Source organism: Nipponia nippon, unplaced genomic scaffold, assembly GCF_047370975.1.
Source record: "Nipponia nippon isolate SJK-2023a ecotype South Korea unplaced genomic scaffold, ASM4737097v1 scaffold_9, whole genome shotgun sequence".
NCBI classification, from domain to species: Eukaryota; Metazoa; Chordata; class Aves; order Pelecaniformes; family Threskiornithidae; genus Nipponia; species Nipponia nippon.
In genome coordinates, this window is record NW_028262413.1 from 19,902,891 (window position 1) to 19,920,056 (window position 17,166).

The 17,166-nt window shown below is 52.8% G+C and overlaps 2 protein-coding genes and 2 long non-coding RNA genes across 5 annotated transcripts; 2 read left to right on the forward strand and 2 right to left on the reverse strand.

Moving 5' to 3' along the window:
- Positions 1–180: 180 nt before the first annotated feature.
- On the reverse strand, positions 181–8,224 carry LOC148050154 (uncharacterized). Its single transcript, XR_015701311.1, has 3 exons — positions 8,097–8,224; positions 7,216–7,304; positions 181–1,101 (listed from the first exon to the last, which is right to left on the reverse strand). It is a non-coding gene; the product is annotated as an uncharacterized LOC148050154 (long non-coding RNA).
- A 257-nt stretch (positions 8,225–8,481) lies between these two features.
- Positions 8,482–13,718, forward strand: MANF (mesencephalic astrocyte derived neurotrophic factor). The gene is made up of 4 exons (XM_087743905.1): positions 8,482–8,645; positions 11,199–11,326; positions 12,135–12,276; positions 13,381–13,718. Exons 1-4 carry the CDS (start codon positions 8,558–8,560, stop codon positions 13,563–13,565), a joined length of 543 nt encoding a protein of 180 aa, XP_087600031.1. The 5' UTR covers positions 8,482–8,557; the 3' UTR covers positions 13,566–13,718.
- LOC148050155 (uncharacterized) lies at positions 11,160–13,546 on the reverse strand. Of its 2 annotated transcripts, none has more exons than XR_015701323.1 (4): positions 13,410–13,546; positions 12,697–12,791; positions 12,082–12,236; positions 11,160–11,292 (listed from the first exon to the last, which is right to left on the reverse strand). It is a non-coding gene; the product is annotated as an uncharacterized LOC148050155 (long non-coding RNA). The 2 variants fall into 2 exon arrangements; XR_015701324.1 differs by lacking the exon at positions 13,410–13,546 and adding an exon at positions 13,132–13,371.
- A 251-nt stretch (positions 13,719–13,969) lies between the features above and the next one.
- On the forward strand, positions 13,970–17,114 carry RBM15B (RNA binding motif protein 15B). Its single transcript, XM_009476787.2, has one exon. It carries the CDS (start codon positions 14,084–14,086, stop codon positions 16,850–16,852), a length of 2,769 nt encoding a protein of 922 aa, XP_009475062.2. The 5' UTR covers positions 13,970–14,083; the 3' UTR covers positions 16,853–17,114.
- The last annotated feature ends 52 nt before the right edge of the window (positions 17,115–17,166 follow it).

Genomic DNA, 17,166 nt, shown 5'->3' on the forward strand with positions numbered 1-17,166 from the left:
AAACAGCCATCGCGTCCCACTTTTGTGGGAGTGAGGAAAACGAGGGGACAACCAGAAGGACCTTGTGGCTATTATGTGTGGTGAGGGAACAGCTTCCACATATTATTCTTTTAGCTGACAGTACACTGTTTTATTTAATACCAGCTTCTTAAAGCAAGCATCAAGCATATTGACCAGCTAGTCTAATCAGTTAGGTAGATTTATATGCCACATGCAACAACAGTCTGAGATACCTGCTTGTCTATCACAAGCTTTAATACACAGTTTTGAGACAAAAAAAAAAAACAACAAAAAAACCAACTTTCAAAGGCCAGCTATATCAGTGATTAGTTCCTCCAATATGTACCTCACTGCATAGATTGCTATTTGATGAGTGATGGTTTATTTCATTATTATTGCATCCCAGAGTCCTGAGGGAATTGGCTGATGTAGTTACTAAGCCACTCTCCATGATATTTGAAAAGTCACGGCAGTCAGGCGAAGTCCGTGGGCACTGGAAAAAGGGAAATACTGCAGCCATTTTTAAAAAGGGCAAAAAGAAGGACCCTGGGAACTACCAACCTGTCAGCCTCACCTCTGTGCCTGGGAAGCTCATGGAACAGATCCTCCTGGAATCTATGCTAAGGCACATGGAGGACAAGGAGGCAATTCGGGACAGCCAGCACGGCTTCACCAAGGGCAAGTCCTGCCTGACCAACGTAGTGGCCTTCTAGGATGGAGTGACTACATCAGTGGACAAGGGAAGAGCTATGGATGTCATCTATCTGGACTTCTGTAAGGCCTTTGACATGGTCCCCCACAACATCCTCCTCTCTAAATTGGAAAGATACAGATTTGATGGGTGGACTGTTTGGTGGATAAGGAATTGGCTGGATGGTCGCATCCAGAGAGTAGTGGTCAATGGCTCGATGTCCAGATGGAGAACAGTGACGAGTGGTGTCCCTCAGGGGTCCGTACTGGGGCCAGTGCTGTTCAGTATCTTCATCAATGACAGACAGCGGGATCAAGTGCACCCTCAGCAAGTTTGCAGATGACACGAAGCTGAGTGGTACAGTTGACGTGCCTGAGGGATGGGGTGCCATCCAGAGGGACCTGGACAAGCTGGAGAGATGGGCATGTGTTAACCTCATGAGGTTCAACAAGGACAAGTGCAGGGTCCTGCACCTGGGTCGAGCAACCCCTGGTATCAATACAGGCTGGGGGATGAAGGGATTGAGAGCAGCCCTGAGGAGAAGGGCTTGGGAGTACTGATAGCTGAAAAGCTGGACATGAGCCGGCAATGTGCTCTCACAGCCCAGAAAGCCAACCATACCCTGGGCTGCATCAAAAGAAGCATGGCCAGCAGGTCGAGGGAGGTGATTCTGCCCCTCTACTCTGCTCTGGTGAGACCCCACCTGGAGCCCTGCATCCAGCTCTGGGGTCCTCAGCACAGGAAGGACGTGGACCTGTTGGAGAGGGTCCAGAGGAGGGCCACAAAAATGATGGAGCACCTCTCTTATGAGGAAAGGCTGAAAGAGCTGGGGTTGTTCAGCCTGGAGAAGAGAAGGCTGCAGGGAGACCTCATTGCAGCCTTTCAATGCTTAAAGGGGGCCTGCAAGAAAGATGGGGATAGTCTTTTTAGCAAGGCCAATAGAGACAGGACAAAGGGTGATGGGTTTAAACTAAAAGACGGTAGATTCAGACTAGGTATAAGGAAGAAATTTTCTACAATGAGGGTAGTGAAACACTGCAACAGGTTGCCCAGAGAGGTGGTAGATGTCCCATCCCTGGAAACATTCAAGGCCAGGCTGGATGGGGCTCTGAGCAACCTGCTCTAGTGGTAGATGTCCCTGCCAATTGCAGGGGGGATGGCCTAGGTGGCCTTTAAAGGTCTCTTCCATCCCAAAGCATTCTGTGATTCTATGATTTCACTTTTTTTGTTGCAATAGCATGACATTTTGGCAGTGACTTCATTTCTTGATTTTAAGTATTTAAATGCCAATCATTTTAAAAGAATGGGTGTGAACAAATAGTAATTAAGACATGTAGGAACACAGGATTTGGGAATTAAAAGCTACAGTGACTTATATGCGCATAATCTCAACGGTGTGCATTTTCTTCCATTACCACTAATAAACCAGGTCAAGATGAGTAACCCAGTTCTCCCATCCTGTCTTGACAAACCAACAAAAAAGTTTATGAAATTTGTCCCAAAAGACATTTAGTGGTAATATATACTAATAAGCTGGCCCTGGGGCAATACCTGAACTGCCAAGCCAAGTTTTCGTTACGTACATACCACATAGAAACACTAAGAGATAAACTGTAACAAGGTACTTCAAAGCGCATCTAGAATATCAAAATGTGATGTAGCTAACTAAAGTATTCACCTGACACCTAAAAAAAAGTCTGTATACATCAGACCCTTTGAGACTGTTCCTAGCCCAACTTACCAAGTCTTAGTTAAGCAAATATTTTTTGATTCAGCTAAAAAAAATTTATTAACCAACATACAAAATAAAAAGTGTGTATTTGACACAACAAAACGTGTGAAGCCCTCAGCTTTAACCAAGAGTTAAAAGATCTTCTAGTTTCTGTTAAAACCAACAGAACAATTTTTTCAGTGCAAGTCAAATACTTTATTTAAGCTACGACCACACTAGACATTGAAATCTAAATACCCTGTTCAAATATCTCTCCTTATCTAAATAAGAAAGCTTCAGCACAGTTTCAGTATATGACTTGTGTGACTCAGTAGGAATTTCATTATAAAGCCAATAAGAAGAAAAATTAAACCTCTAGAAAGGACTATAACCTAGCTGATAAAGATTAAGCCCTCTACACCTCTGCATAAATATGCCTGTATTTGTAGACTCTTCTTAACAAACCATGGACACAGAGAGTGTTCAGAAGGATGCAGAATCACAGAATCGTTTAGGTTGGAAAAGACCTTTAAGATCATCAAGTCCAACCGTTTACCTAGCACTGCCAAGTCCACCACTAAACCATGTCCCTAAGCACCACATCTACCCGTCTTTTAAATACCTCCAGGGATGCAAACTCAACCACTTCCCTGGGCAGCCTCTTCCAGTACCTGACTACCCTTTTGGTCAAGAAATTTTTCCTAATATCCAATAGCTAAACCTCCCCTGGCGCAGCTTCAGGCCATTTCCTCTTGTCCTATTGCTTGTTACTTGGGAGAAGAGAATGACCCCCCCACCTCGCTACAGCCTCCTTTCAGGTAGTTGTAGAGAGCAAGGTCTCCCCTCAGCCTCTTCTTGTCCGGGCTTAACAACCCCAGCTCCCTCAGCCACTCCTTGTATGACCTGTTCTCTAGACCCTTCACCAGCTTCACTGCCCTTCTCTAGACACGCTCCAGCACCTCGATGTCCTTCTTGTAGTGAGGGGCCCAACACTGAACACAGTATTCGAGGTGCAGCCTCACCAGTGCCCTGGACAGGGGGACTATCACTTCCCTAATCCTGCTGGCCACACTATTCCTGACACAAGCCAGGATGCCATTGGCCCTCTTGGCCAACTGGGCACGCTGCTGGCTCATGTTCAGGTGGCTGTTGACCAACACCCCCAGGTCCTTTTCAGCCAGGCAGCTCTCCAGCCACTCCTCCCCCAGCCTGTAGCGTTGCTTGGGGTTGTTGTGACCCAAGTGCAGGACCCAGCACTTGGCCTTGTTGAACCTCATACAGTTGGCCTCGGCCCATCGATCCAGCCTGTCCAGATCCCTCTGCAGGGCCTTCCTACCTTCAGGCAGATCAACACTCCCACCCAACTTGGTGCCATCCGCAGACTCACTGAGGGTGCACTCGATCCCCTCATCCAGATCATTGATAAAGATACTGAACAGAACTGGCCCCAGTACTGAGCCCTGGGGAACACCACTTGTGACCGGCTGCCAACTGGATTTGACTCCATTCACCACAACTCCTTGGGCTCAGCCATCCAGCCAGTTTTTTTACCCAGCAAAGGATACGCCCATCCAAGCCCTGAGCAGTCAGTTTCTCCAGGAGAATGCTGTGGGAAACAGTGTCAAAGGCCTTACTAAAGTCCAGGTAGACAACATCCACAGCCTTTCCCTCATCCACTAAGCAGGTCACCTTGTCATAGGAGGAGATATATATACACACTCTACATTATAGCCCAATGCCAAGAGGTCCTAGCTACAGGTCTTCTCTTATGAGACAATTCACATACCACTTGCCCCTTTTCACAGACTTTACTATCATTCCCACATAAATTAAAGCCGAATTTGGAATAGTAGTTCTACTCCACTTCAGCTTCTATTCAGCATTCACTCACAGCAGTACTGCATTACATTTTTCCACCAAACCTGTTTTCACCTCCACCCTGACAGAACACACTTCACTGTGCTCTCAGACTAACACCTGAAGCTGAGCCCCTTTCACCCACTCCAATAGCCATATGCAGACTTGCCTTCTCAAGCTGCAGAGCCAGCAAAGGTCCAGCCCACACAGCAGCCTCACCACGAACACACAGCTTCCACAATTTACATACCTTAAACCTCCCAACACCACCACCAACTCTAATCCCCACAGATCTACCAAGCCCAATTCACTCTCCTGCTCACTCCTAACATGCTGCCCTTGCCTCATTAGCCTGCAGTGATTGGTTCATCAGCCCACAGAAGAGAAGGCTGCAGGGAGACCTTAGAGCAGCCTTCCAGTACTTAAAGGTGGCCTAAAAGAAAGATGGGGAGGGACTCTATCAGGGAGTCTAGTAATAGGACGAGAGTGGGTAGATTTAGATTAGATATTAGGAAGAAATTCTTCACTGTGAGGGTGGTGAGGCACTGGAACAGGTTGCCCAAAGAAGCTGTGGATGCCCCATCCCTGGAAGTGTTCAAGGCCAGGCTGATGGGGCTTTGAGCAACCTGGTCTAGAGGAAGGTGTCTCTGCCCATGGCAGGGGGGTTGGAACCAGATGATCTTTAAGGTCAAACCATCCTGCAATTCTATGACCTCTTCTTATCAGACCACTATGTAAGAGCTGATCATGTTCCAACTCCCCTATTAGCCCTACCCTGCTCACATCTTCCTTTCATACTATTAGCCCACCAAAACCATACACTGCAGGAGCCCCCAGCACAAAACCACACATTTATAGCTATGTGGTTCCTCCTCTTTTTTTTTTTTTTTTTCCTTCCCCATTTAGAGCATTTTCAGCTATAGAAATTGCCTGGTTAGAAACAACCTCAAACCCAACTTTGGTGGTTATCCATGGCAAAAACAAGCAAACCATTTAAATGCTGAAATCAACTTTTGTTTCTCTATAACAGCTCCCTCTCTCTAACCATTGCCCTTTTCCGCATGCAAAACTGAAGAGAGATGTTCTATTTAGGTATTCTTTAAACTACTCACCTTTCTCTCACTCATACATGCCCAGATACAATGGAATAATGCCTAGCCTTCACTGTAAAACCACCCATGGCCTGGAGAACAGTCACATGCAACACTAAACTCCCAGCAAACTACTCATCCATAATCATGGCACTCTGCACTATCACTGTAACTACCTTCGAAAGCTTGCAAAAACTGACCAGAAGTCACCAGAGGTTTACTCCTCACGCAGCCACGTGCTGCAGCTCTAAATCTGTGATCGTTCACTGGCACAGTAACTCTCCTATCTCCCAGCACCTCACTTCTTCATTACTGCTTGGCTTAGCTAATACCACGACCAAACCCACAGCCGAATACTTCCATGAGCACGGGGAACAAGCACAACCACCCCTGTCCCTCACAGCATCCTGTAGGGTATAGCAACCATAATGGACATTAGCACTAGCAACTCCCCAAAAGAGAGCTAATCCTTTCTGTTTCATCAGTCTAACTGCACAACTCAGAACAGGACTAGAAACCCTCATCACTGGCTCCTACACCCTTTGTATCTTCCTAATAACAATGTAAAACTCCACCCACATTTTGTCTATCTCAAATTCCCACATACAAGAAGATCTCATTTCCCTCCTTGTTCTCATCAGATTCCTCTTTATTTCAACGAGGGAATTAATTGATGAATATCCTCCTGCAGCTATAGTTTTAACTCAAACATTAAGCTGTGACAGTAAAACAGGAACTAAAGCCTCCCTAACAACTGAGGGACTTTTAAACAATAAAAACAACCAACTTCTGCATCCAAAACTAATTCCTCGTCCCAGTCACTTTTAAGAGATAAGCCCTAGGAACCGTGAATCTTGACACAACTCAAAGTATCGTGAGCACGTGACACTGCAGGAAGATCTCTGAAGCTCAGCCAGTCTTCCGAGCATTACCGCTTACTGCTTATACATATGGAAATTAAGGACTACATTTAAGAAAAAAACAGTTTTTGCTTTTTCAACACCCATCCAACTTAGAAGGCTAACTGTCAGAACGCCCCAACACCACTGAGGACCAGCACAAGCTGTCCAGCACCCAGGTTTCAGACATGCCAAAGCCCTAACACTCCAGAGAGACAGTGGCTGGAGGGTGGTGGAACAAACAGAACCCTAGAAGCCTCACCATAGATCAAAAAAGCCAAAGGGAAAATGAAGGCAATCCTTCCTAGCTCCTGGAATGTTGGAAAATAAACTATAAATAAAAAGAAGGGGGCGGTGGGGGTCAAAAAGAGTCTTCGTTCTTCCTCAGAGTCATTTGAGGACCCCATATTGAAACATATAGAGAGGCTCATTTCCCAATCCAAAACCAAATAAAATCAATCCTACCCTGTCGCACAGTCTGTTCTATAAAAATGTAGAAAAATTCTACTTTCTTTGAAGATCTGCTTTATAATTACACTCCTTAGACAGGCAGTTAAACTTCCTCCTTACCGTGAAGCACCTAAATACTCCTAATTCTAAATTTAAGCCCTACTTCCAATTAATTAATAAGCCACTTCATCTTGCAGCTCTTTTGGCCACTATCCTGCTAAGAAACAAGGGGAATCTAAGTAACCACTTCTCTGCACAACTAAGTGACTTTAGTGGGCAATCAGCAGAAATTTAGAAAAGCCAATAATCTTCCTAAAGTACATTGATATCGAGTAATTCTGGGAATCGTTATGGACTGATTTAAAAAAAAAAAAGACAATAATATCATTACCAACCTTAATAAATGCATTTTGAGAGACAACAAGATCTAGAAAGGTGAAAAGCCACCTCTTCTATTTGATAAACACATGTGATGTATTCACACTGGTAAGATACAGTGTCCTAATTACTACTCACCTGCTATGTGACCTTTGCTGAACCAGGTTGCTCCTCCTCCCCATCCTGCCTGTCTCACCTCATCAGGCTTATAATTTGCAGCTGATAACCTGCAAGAAAATTCAGACTTGGGGACTGAAAAATTCCCCACAGCTCCTACTGTGGCTTTGCTTAGGGCAGGCACAACTAGGGTGCCTCATTAGTCTTCCACCAAGCTAAGATGTGCCCTCCCTCGCTGTAGCACAGGGCTATATGACTGCCTCTACGTTCTTTTACTAGAATGATGTCCTAGGACACATACAGTTAAACATATAGCCCCACAAGACAAGAAACAATCATCAACAGCGTGTTCTCCTCCCCCAGCTGGCCTACAGCTTCAAAAAGACTGCAGTGATAAACTTATAGGGTTAGGGATTCTTCAAGGCAGTTCCCAGCGCGTCTTGTGAGGGCTTTGGGAACAAAAGGTGACAGGCACAGTAACTGGGATAGGAATTTTTAAAAAATCGTTTGTTTCCTTGGCTCTACAAAAACCACCACCAAAAAAGCCAGAAACAAGCAAGCCATTCAGAAGTTCTTAATTTAACCACTCAGCTTTCAGCGGTCCCACCTCAAAGAATTCAAGCCTCGTAACTCACAGGGCATACAGGCATAACCAAAAGCCAGCCGTACAGGGCTTTATCAGTGTTGAAACCAAGGCTGAGGAGAAGCCCGTCCCTGCTGCACCCGGAGGCGGCCTCACCTCTGCCCTGCCGAGCTGCCTCCCCCGGCCTCAGGCCACACACCCTCACCCCACAGCAACCCAGAAAAGCAGAACCTCGACGGCCTAAAGCTCCCGTGGGCACCAACCCCCGCGCTGCCGGAGGGCCTCGGGCAGCCGCCTCGAGCAGTCTCCTCAGCCTCACCTCAGCGTGCCCCAGGCGGCCGCCCTGCCAGAGCCAGCAGACGAAGGGACGCCCCGCGCTGCCCGCCCGCTCCCGGCGCCCACCCCGGGCAGCCGCAGCCCTCGGATGCCGCTCAGCCCGGCCTCAAGGCAGCTGCCCGCCCCGCCGCAGGTGTGAGAATCTGCCCCTTTAGAAGATGGCGCCCGCAGGCAACCGTTCGGGAGCGCACGAGGACGTTTTTCCCTTAACAAAAATGGCGGCCGAGGTAGGCGGGGAAACCCGCCGCGCGCCGGCCTCCCCCAATCAGCGGCCGCCAACTCTCCCGTGGAGGCCGCAGAGCGGCCAATGGGAGGGGGCAGCGTGGAAGCCGGGCGGGGAGCGGGCCAATGGGGCGGCAGCGGCGGGGGGGAGCCGGCGCGGGGGCGGCGGTGCCGGTACCGGTGCGGCGGGCGCAGTGTGCGCGGGCTGCCGAGCGAGGCGGGATGCGGGCGGCCCACGGGCTCTGGGCGGCGCTGGCCCTGCTCCTGCTGCCGGCCGGCGGCCGGGCCCTGCGCGACGGGGAGTGCGAGGGTGAGTGGGGCCGGGCCGGAGGGGGGGCGGGCCCGGCTGGCGGCCCCCGGGCACGGCGAGGCGAGGCCGCTCCTGCCGCCGCAGCCCGGCCCGCCCGCCGGTGTGAGGGGCCGAGACGCGGAGCGGCCTCGGGGCTGGGCTCCGGTCGCGCCCCGCCGACGGAGGGCGGTGACAGCCCTGCGCCGCCGGGGCGGGGGCCGGGCCGGGCCGGCGGGAGCGGCTCCTCCCGGGGCAGGAAAAGTCTCCGAAGTCCGCCCGAGTGCCGGCGGGCCGGGCCGGGAGCGCTGCTCGGAGGTGGCCGGTCCCGGCCCGGTAACGCAGGCGGCGGCTGAGCGGCTCGGGGGGCCGGCGGCCCGCGGGGGAGCAGCGCCGCCCCCGGGAGGCGCGGGGCGGGTCCGCCGGCGGAGCCCCGCTCCCCCGGGCTGGGGCCCGTCCGTCCCGCGGGAGGGGCCGGGACCGCCCTCCGGAGGTGCCGTAGCCCTGTCGAGAAGTTGCCGGTCTCTCCTCCGCCGGGTTAGCGCCGAGCTCCCGCGGGAAAGGACAGCACCGACCCCGGGAGGCTGGACTGTCTCCGCTCCAGGCTGGGGAGATCCGCCTCTCGTCCTCCACAGCTCGGGGCGGGCGAGCCGGGGCGGCGGGAAGCGCTCGGCCCCGTCTCCTTTCTGAGCCTCGGGTGCTGGAGCATCGAAGCCGGGAGCTGCTACGAGGCAGCAGGCAGGAGGAGGCGAGCGCAGTTGCTCCCCCATCCCGGTGTTAGGTTTGCCTCGCTTTTGTCCACTGACTGCTGGAGTATTAGGTGTCCTCTCCTTCACACGTAAAGCCAGAAGCGGTGTTCAGCTGGTCTAAACCAAACCAGGCGCTTTATGTACCACCTAAATACAAAAGAGCCTCTGGGGTGGAAGCTGTTGAGCTCCACAGCAAATTAGACTGCTCTAGCATGTCTGGCATCACCAGATTCCCCAGGTGAAGCAAGAAAAACTTGAGGTGGGGCTATAGTAACCGGTTGGGAATTTGTGGTACTAGTGCTCATCCCTTCCTCCTTTTTTAGGGAGAGAAACAGTAAGACAGAAGGAGGGGGGGGAACATAGTAAATCAAAACTTTCGGCCGCTGTCCCAGCACTAGGTTGGAAGCTTGTTTCAACTGTACTGTAGCCATTGGTACCACTGCCTGCAGCATCTTTATTCTTTCCAAAGGTTTTCACTTCCAAACAGCGCACAGTGGACATCAGTGTGTGTCTGACTGGGGACAAACTGATGTGAGGTAAATGACGGTGTTGTATGCATACAAAAAAATGTTTTCCTAAATGGCCCAGCTTATAATTATGTCTAGTTTTAATATAACAAGAGTAAGTTCCTACTTGACTTTGTGATAGTCACACTCAAGTCCCTGTATTTGCCCGTTTCCTGTGCCACGGCTTGTGTTCAGAGTTGAATACAAGTTGCTAATGACAATAATATTTGCCGATCCCTTCCTATTGAGCTAAACAAATCACATAAAAGACAAAAGTTGTACCTTTCCTCTAGAGGCAGGCCAGTGCCTGGCTCTCGCCTCACACCTGGAAGCCGTGAGAATCCACAGGTCCCGCTGCAGGAACTGGTGGGGCTGTGGAGCTCTTGGTCCAGGCGATGCTGATGTTCGCAGGCGAGTTGTGTGAGCAGCAGAATGAGCGAAATCTGACACTCTGCAAACTCGCAGTGTCTCTGTCTCAGTCGCCCCATCGCACAGATCCTGCGTGCTGTGGTAACCGTAGCTGTCTGCCCTCCTCCCCGGCGACACGCGGGTGTGCTGCGCTTAGGCTGGAGCGTGTGTGGAGCAACTGCTGCCAAAGGGAAAGCGTAATGACGGAGTTGTACCTGCCCTCCCCACAGGCAGGAACTTGGATCTGCCCTCTCAACTGCTGGTACACTGGTGGGAGTTTCGTTATCTTTAAGACTCTTCCCTCTTTCAATCTGAAACCGATTCAGAAGCTTGTGGGAATGAAGAGAGGAGAAACATGCCAAGTGGACATAGTGTGTGATCACAAAATTTCTTTTTCTCTTGGAAATAACTTACTTATGAACTGAACCAACTTGATAATCAGTGATACCGTATTACTAAAAACAGCACACGTGGAGTCTGTAATGGGATTATGTAGAGAGAGTTGGTTTTCAATCAGAACTGGTTTTGAAGGCTGTGGTCTGACAAGTTGCTTCCCAAAGCAGGAAGAATAAGACAGAAAATTAAGTTTACATTTTTGCACGGGCACTGTTTGTGTGTTGTATCCCTCAGCTGAAACCTGCTGCTCACTCAGGACAGTGTACAGAAGCCACTGGACACTTCCATGGATCTGGTTTCTCAGATTGTCAAAAATCCACCAAAAATACCAGGGCATATTGTTGACTCACATGTGCTCTGAAAGACTCACTGAAATATGTGTGAAGTCACTGACTGCTAATGCAGCTTCTAGAAGTTCTGTTCTCCAAATCCCTTATTCTGTTTCCCTACAAGTGCCCTCTAAGAGCTGCCATGAGATTACTGCAGTGGCGGGTAACTCCATCCGTCTTCCCTTCCAGTGTGTGTTACGTTCCTGGGAAGGTTCTACCAGAGTCTAAAGGACAACGATGTTGAGTTCACACCTGCCAGTATTGAAAAGGAGCTCTTGAAATCCTGCAAAGAAGCAAAAGGCAAAGAGAATCGCCTGGTAAGTAGTAGTAGTCAATGATACTTGCCTCTTGAGGGAATAAGTTGTAGAATACTTGGCAAACAATGGGAAACTAGTGCTTCTGAGTTTGCATGATATGGCTTCCCAGGGGCTGTTCTTCCTAGCTCTGTGGCCACAGTTGGTCCTGTATTTTTTAGAAGGGAAGACTTGAGGAGTTTGACCTCTTCACCTTAAAAAACAGTCTGTCAACAGACATCTTACTGCCTGCCCTTGTTTCTCCTTGTTACTGAAGCACTGGGGATTACAAAGTTTTTATTTGCTGTAGGACTTCCTTGTCCCTTAAACTGTATTTGGGGTGCTATGTAAGCTGTTAAAATATTTATGCTCTTTGGCTGTTTAGCTGAAAACTAAATAAAGGAAAACCAAATTGCCCTAACTAAAACCAGAAGGCAATCTGCAAATGAAGAGCCCCAAGGAAAAGGCCCTGAACTCTCCTAAGAAGAAAACTGCAGAGAGACACCATCAGAAATGCAGAGGGGGAACGCTTCAGAAAGTCTTTCTCCTTGAACGAAGACTTTATTCTTAATCCAGTTTGATTTTTTAAAAAGTCGAGAAACAAGACAACCAGCCTCAACAGCTTTAAAAGCAGCGTGATGGGAAACGTCTGCTCAGTACCCTGGGCTCAGAGTTAGGCTTCCTTTTGCCTGTCTGTAGCGGTCACTTGGAAAGATTCTGTAACAGTAAACATCTAGCTGCAAAACCAAGTGAGGGGAGAAGATGGATAGAAAACTCACCTTTTAGAAGCATTTTTCCATGCATCCCCACCTCATTCTTTTCTTCCCTCTAGTGCTATTATGTTGGGGCCACAAGTGATGCAGCCACCAAAATCATTAACGAGGTATCAAAGCCCATGAGTCATCACATCCCCGTGGAAAAGATCTGTGAGAAACTAAAGAAGAAAGACAGTCAGATCTGTGAACTAAAATACGGTGAGTTGCCAGCATAAGGGGAAATGCCCATGCTTTTCCAGGGTATGGATCATTTGGGGTAAAACAGAATGCTAAAACTACTCAGTTCTAAGTTCTGTAGCAAGATCGCTAGCCTAATTATTAGGTTGCACAACCTGGGTTGTTCTCCATGAACATCCCAAGAGTTTTATGGAGATGCTCAGGTAAGATTGTTGGCTACTAACCCTTTCTAGCTTCTGCAGAGCCACTGATCTGCCTTGCAATAAGTAACTCCCAGGTGTATCAGCACTACTGCGCTCAAATCACTGGAATATCGTCTCTAGAAGAGCGTGCAGTAAGGCTTGTCCTGGGGAGCAGCCAGGTGCGTCCTGCGGCCTGGGTTCGAGCCTCTAGCTGAGCTCTTACGTGTGCCAGCACCAGGCTGATAAACTTCTTTCTCACCTCCTCCGCTGTCTGCTCAGGGCATTTGGTGCTCTGTTTCTTCCCACCTTCCTTGAACTCTCGCGGTCCTAGATGACGTACTCTTCCTGAAAAGACTAATGTGAAGAACAGTGTTGGAAATGCCTCCTTCTGACTGCTTGCCTCTGTCTCTGTCCTTACATTCCCTGGAAACACCCCTCGGATTGTGGCTCATTATACTTCTCATTTCTCATAGTAATGTCCTGTTGCTTCCTGAAAAGCTTTTTGTTGTTGTCACTTGCTTATCTTTCCTCTGAAATCACTCTGCTACCTTTTATTTATCCAGTGGAAGAGAGAATTAAAGTATTGCTGCTCATATGATGAAGGGGCTTTCAGGGCTATTGTGGAACGCCTACATCTAAGCTGCAACCAAACTTCCTGGCTTCTGATAATGACTTTTAGTGTTAAAAACCTTACCGAAAGGCTAACTTAGGCGTTCCTTCCACCCCCGGGAGCCCGGCACCTCTCTCCCTCTTGCGTTGGGCTTCCTCGCCTCCCGTACCGGCGGTCTCCGCAGCAGCAGCAGCCGCCGTCGGACCCCGGGTTCCTCAGCGTCACCGTCTCCGTCTCCGCACACCAACGCGCCGGCGGGGCGCAGGCCCCCCCCCGCCCCGGGGCGCAGGCCCCCCCCGCCCCGCTGAGCGCGGCTCTGCTCTCCCCCCGCAGACAAGCAGATCGACCTGAGCACCGCCGACCTGCGCAAGCTGCGCGTCAGGGAGCTGCGGCGGATCCTGGACGACTGGGGCGAGGCGTGCAAGGGCTGCGCCGAGAAGTCCGACTTCATCCGCAGGATCCACGAACTGATGCCCAAGTACGCCCCGCGCGCCGCCGGCGCCCGCGCCGACCTCTGAGGGGAGGCGGCCGGGGCGGGGCGGGGCGGGGCGGGCGCTGAGGCGGGCCCGGCGCTGAGGCGACCGAGGCGCGCGCCCCCGGCGGCGGTAGCTGAGGCGGCGCGCGCTGTACGGGACGTTCATTAAAGTACAACGGTCTCTACCGGGCGGACACGTGCCGTGTGACGTCATTGCGGGGCACACGCCCCCAAATTCCCCTTCCCCCCCCCCCCCCCCCCCCGCCTCTCCCGCGGGAGCGGCCCCGCGCGCGCACCCCCTCCTCAGCGGGGGGCGGGGTTCTGGCAGACGTGCGCCACCGCCCTTCGTGATTGGTCGCCCGCCGTCCCGGGGACGGGAGGGGGCGCTCTTGCGTCACGTCGCCGTGCGGCGCCATCGCGCCCCTGACGCCGCCATGCGGCGGGACGCGGGGCGATGACGTAGGGCCCGCGCGGCGCGGCGGCCGGAGCCGCCTTCGTTCCCTTTTGTCCAAGATGGCGGCGGCCGCCGGAGGCGTCTCCTGAGCCGCGAGCCCCGGCGCCATGAAGCGGGGCAGCGAACGGGACTCCAGCCCGCCGGGGGCTGGGGGAGGCCGCGCCGCCGCCGCCAAGCGGCCCCGCGAACGCGAACGCGAGAGCAGCAGCCGGCGCGGCCCGCACCGCAGCTCGGGCGCCTCCCGCAGCAGCCGGGACAAGTCCACGCCCGGCGGCGGCGGCGGCAGCGGCGGAGGCGGCGGCACCACCAGCGGCGGCGGCAGCGGCGGAGGCGGCTCCAGCTCCCGCGGCCACCGCGGCGATGAGCGCGCCGGCGGCGGCGGCGGCGGCGACTCGAACCACCGCCCGGCGGGGAGCGGCTCGGCCTCGGGCGCCCGCGGCGGCAGCCAGGCCGCCCCCTCCTCCTCCTCCTCCTCCTCCTCCTCGTCCCGGGCGCTCGGCGTGCCCAAGGCCAAGGCCCTGCCGGGCGCCGTGGTGGCCCCCTCGCTGCTGCTGGCCGGGCCGCCGCCGGGCGCCGCGCCCTCGCTGCTGCTGGCGCCGCTGGGGGGCTCGGCGGGCCTGGCCGGGGAGCCGCCCGGCTCCTGTGAGTACAAGACGCTGCTGGTGAGCGGGCTGAGCGCGGCCCTGCCCGACCAGCTGCTGGAGGACGGCCTGTTCCGCCTCTTCCAGCGCTTCGCGGGGGGGGGCGCCGGGGACATCAGTGTCAAACTCTCCCACACGCCCGAGCTCGGCCGCGTCGCCTACGTCAACTTCCGACACCCCGGGGATGCCCGCGACGCCCGCCGGCACGCCCGGGCTCGGCAGCTGCTCCTCTACGATCGGCCCCTCAAAGTGGAGCCGGTGTATCTGCGCGGCGGCCGGAGGAGCCGCACGCCGCCCCCCGCGCCCTCGCCGGAGCCCCTGGGGTACCTGCCGCCCATCCACAGCACCTACCAGTACAAGCAGAGATCGCTCTCTCCTGTCACCAGCCCCTTGCTGCGGGAGCCGCGGCCCAGGCACGCTCACGCTGCAGCCGCTGCCTTCGCGTTGGAAGCAGCCGCCATCGGCCTCTCCCGGGAGCGGGAGAGGGCCCTGGATTACTACGGGCTGTATGACGAGCGCGGCCGCCCTTACAGTTACCCCATCGTGGCTGAGGAAGACCTGATGCCAGAGGATGACCAGCGAGCGACCCGCAACCTGTTCATTGGCAACCTGGACCACAATGTCTCGGAGGTGGAGCTGAGACGTGCCTTTGAGAAGTACGGCATCATCGAAGAAGTGGTGATCAAGCGCCCTGCCCGGGGCCAAGGCGGGGCTTACGCTTTCCTCAAGTTCCAAAACTTGGACATGGCACATCGGGCCAAGGTCGCCATGTCGGGCCGCGTTGTCGGCAGGAACCCTATCAAAATTGGCTACGGGAAAGCCAACCCTACTACCAGGCTGTGGGTGGGTGGTCTTGGTCCAAGTACTTCCCTGGCTGCCCTGGCGAGGGAGTTCGACCGCTTCGGCAGCATCAGGACTATTGACTACGTGAAAGGAGACAGCTTCGCTTATATCCAGTACGAAAGCTTGGATGCTGCCCAGGCTGCCTGCGCGCAGATGAGGGGCTTTCCTTTGGGCGGACCGGAGAGGAGACTCCGAGTGGATTTTGCCAAAGCGGAAGAGACAAGATACCCACAGCAGTACCAGCCCGCACCGCTCCCCGTGCACTACGAACTGCTAGCTGATGGGTACAGCAGACACAGAAGCCTAGAGCAAGACTTGAGGGTGCGAGACAGGACTCCTCCACATCTCCTGTACTCGGACAGAGACAGGAGCTTTGCAGAGGCAGACTGGGCCAGCCCTGCCAAAAATGCTGAACGCAGAAACAACTTGGAAAGCTACAGCCGATCGGTGCGTAGCCGGAGCGGAGAGCGCTGGGGCACCGACAGCGATCGCAGCGTGCCCAAACCGTGGGAGGAGAGGCGGAAACGCCGGAGTCTTTCCAGTGACCGCGGGAGGACTACTCACTCGCCTTACGAGGACAGAAGCAGGACAAAGGCCAGTGGGCCAGCTTTAGACCGCAGCCCAGACAGGGCTCGCAAGGAGAATCACACTACAGAATCCGGAGCCGAGAAAGAGCAGAGTAACTCCCTCCAGAACAATCGTCATGCGACTGAGGAGAAGCCCCATCGTGAGGCATCCGATGCTCCCCAGCCTAAAAAAAGGGACAGCGAACGCAATCATCGAACTGGTGAATCAGAATCAAAAACTCACGAGGAGCCAAAATCTGAGACCAAAAAGCTAAAGAATTTATCGGAATATGCTCAGACGCTGCAACTTGCTTGGAATGGGCTTCTTGTGCTAAAAAACAGCTGCTTCCCCACCTCTATGCACATCCTGGAGGGAGACCTCGGCGTCATCAACGGACTCCTTAAAGACCATTCATCCGGCGGGAAGTTAACGCAGCTCAAAATTGCTCAGAGACTTCGGCTCGACCAGCCCAAGCTGGATGAAGTAACTCGCCGCATCAAACAAGGCAGCCCCAACGGCTACGCTGTGCTCCTGGCGACCCAATCCACCCCGGCAGGGGCAGGGGCTGAGGGGACCTTCCCTGTTGTAGAGCCTGGCTTGCAGCGACGGCTTCTCAGGAATCTGGTCTCCTACTTGAAACAGAAGCAGGCTGCTGGGGTTATCAGCCTGCCCGTGGGAGGGGCGAAGGGCAGAGACAGCACAGGCATGCTTTATGCGTTCCCTCCTTGTGAATTCTCTCAGCAGTACCTCCAGTCAGCACTAAGGACATTGGGAAAGTTAGAAGAAGAACATATGGTGATAGTTATAGTCAAAGACACTGCCTAGCCCACACTGTCTTTTCAAATTCCATGTTTTCTTTGTGTGTCACACAGCCCAGTTGTTTTTAAGGCCGATCATTTTGGTGGAGGCTCAAAACGCCTTGACCAAAGTGGTAAGATTTTTAGTTTCTAATTAATTTTAATACCATTTAAATAGAGCCCATTTTATTCGTTTTTAATATGTGACACTGTCCGCTGTTGTTCTGTATTTTTATTTTTTAACTGTATGAAAAGTTGTCAGTAAAGCCTTGTTCACTGATGGATTTCTAAACTTGTGCGGTATCCTAGTTTTTATGGCCCAGGAAGGGCTGGTTCCCTGTG

Bases quoted from the DNA above. Each gene is read 5' to 3' on its own strand.
- MANF (XM_087743905.1), top strand. From the start codon at position 8,558: ATGCGGGCGGCCCACGGGCTCTGGGCGGCGCTGGCCCTGCTCCTGCTG. The intron at 11,327-12,134 runs GTAAGTAGTAGT...TCTTCCCTCTAG, and splicing joins AAGGCAAAGAGAATCGCCTG to TGCTATTATGTTGGGGCCAC. The intron at 12,277-13,380 runs GTGAGTTGCCAG...CTCCCCCCGCAG, and splicing joins GATCTGTGAACTAAAATACG to ACAAGCAGATCGACCTGAGC.
- RBM15B (XM_009476787.2), top strand. From the start codon at position 14,084: ATGAAGCGGGGCAGCGAACGGGACTCCAGCCCGCCGGGGGCTGGGGGA.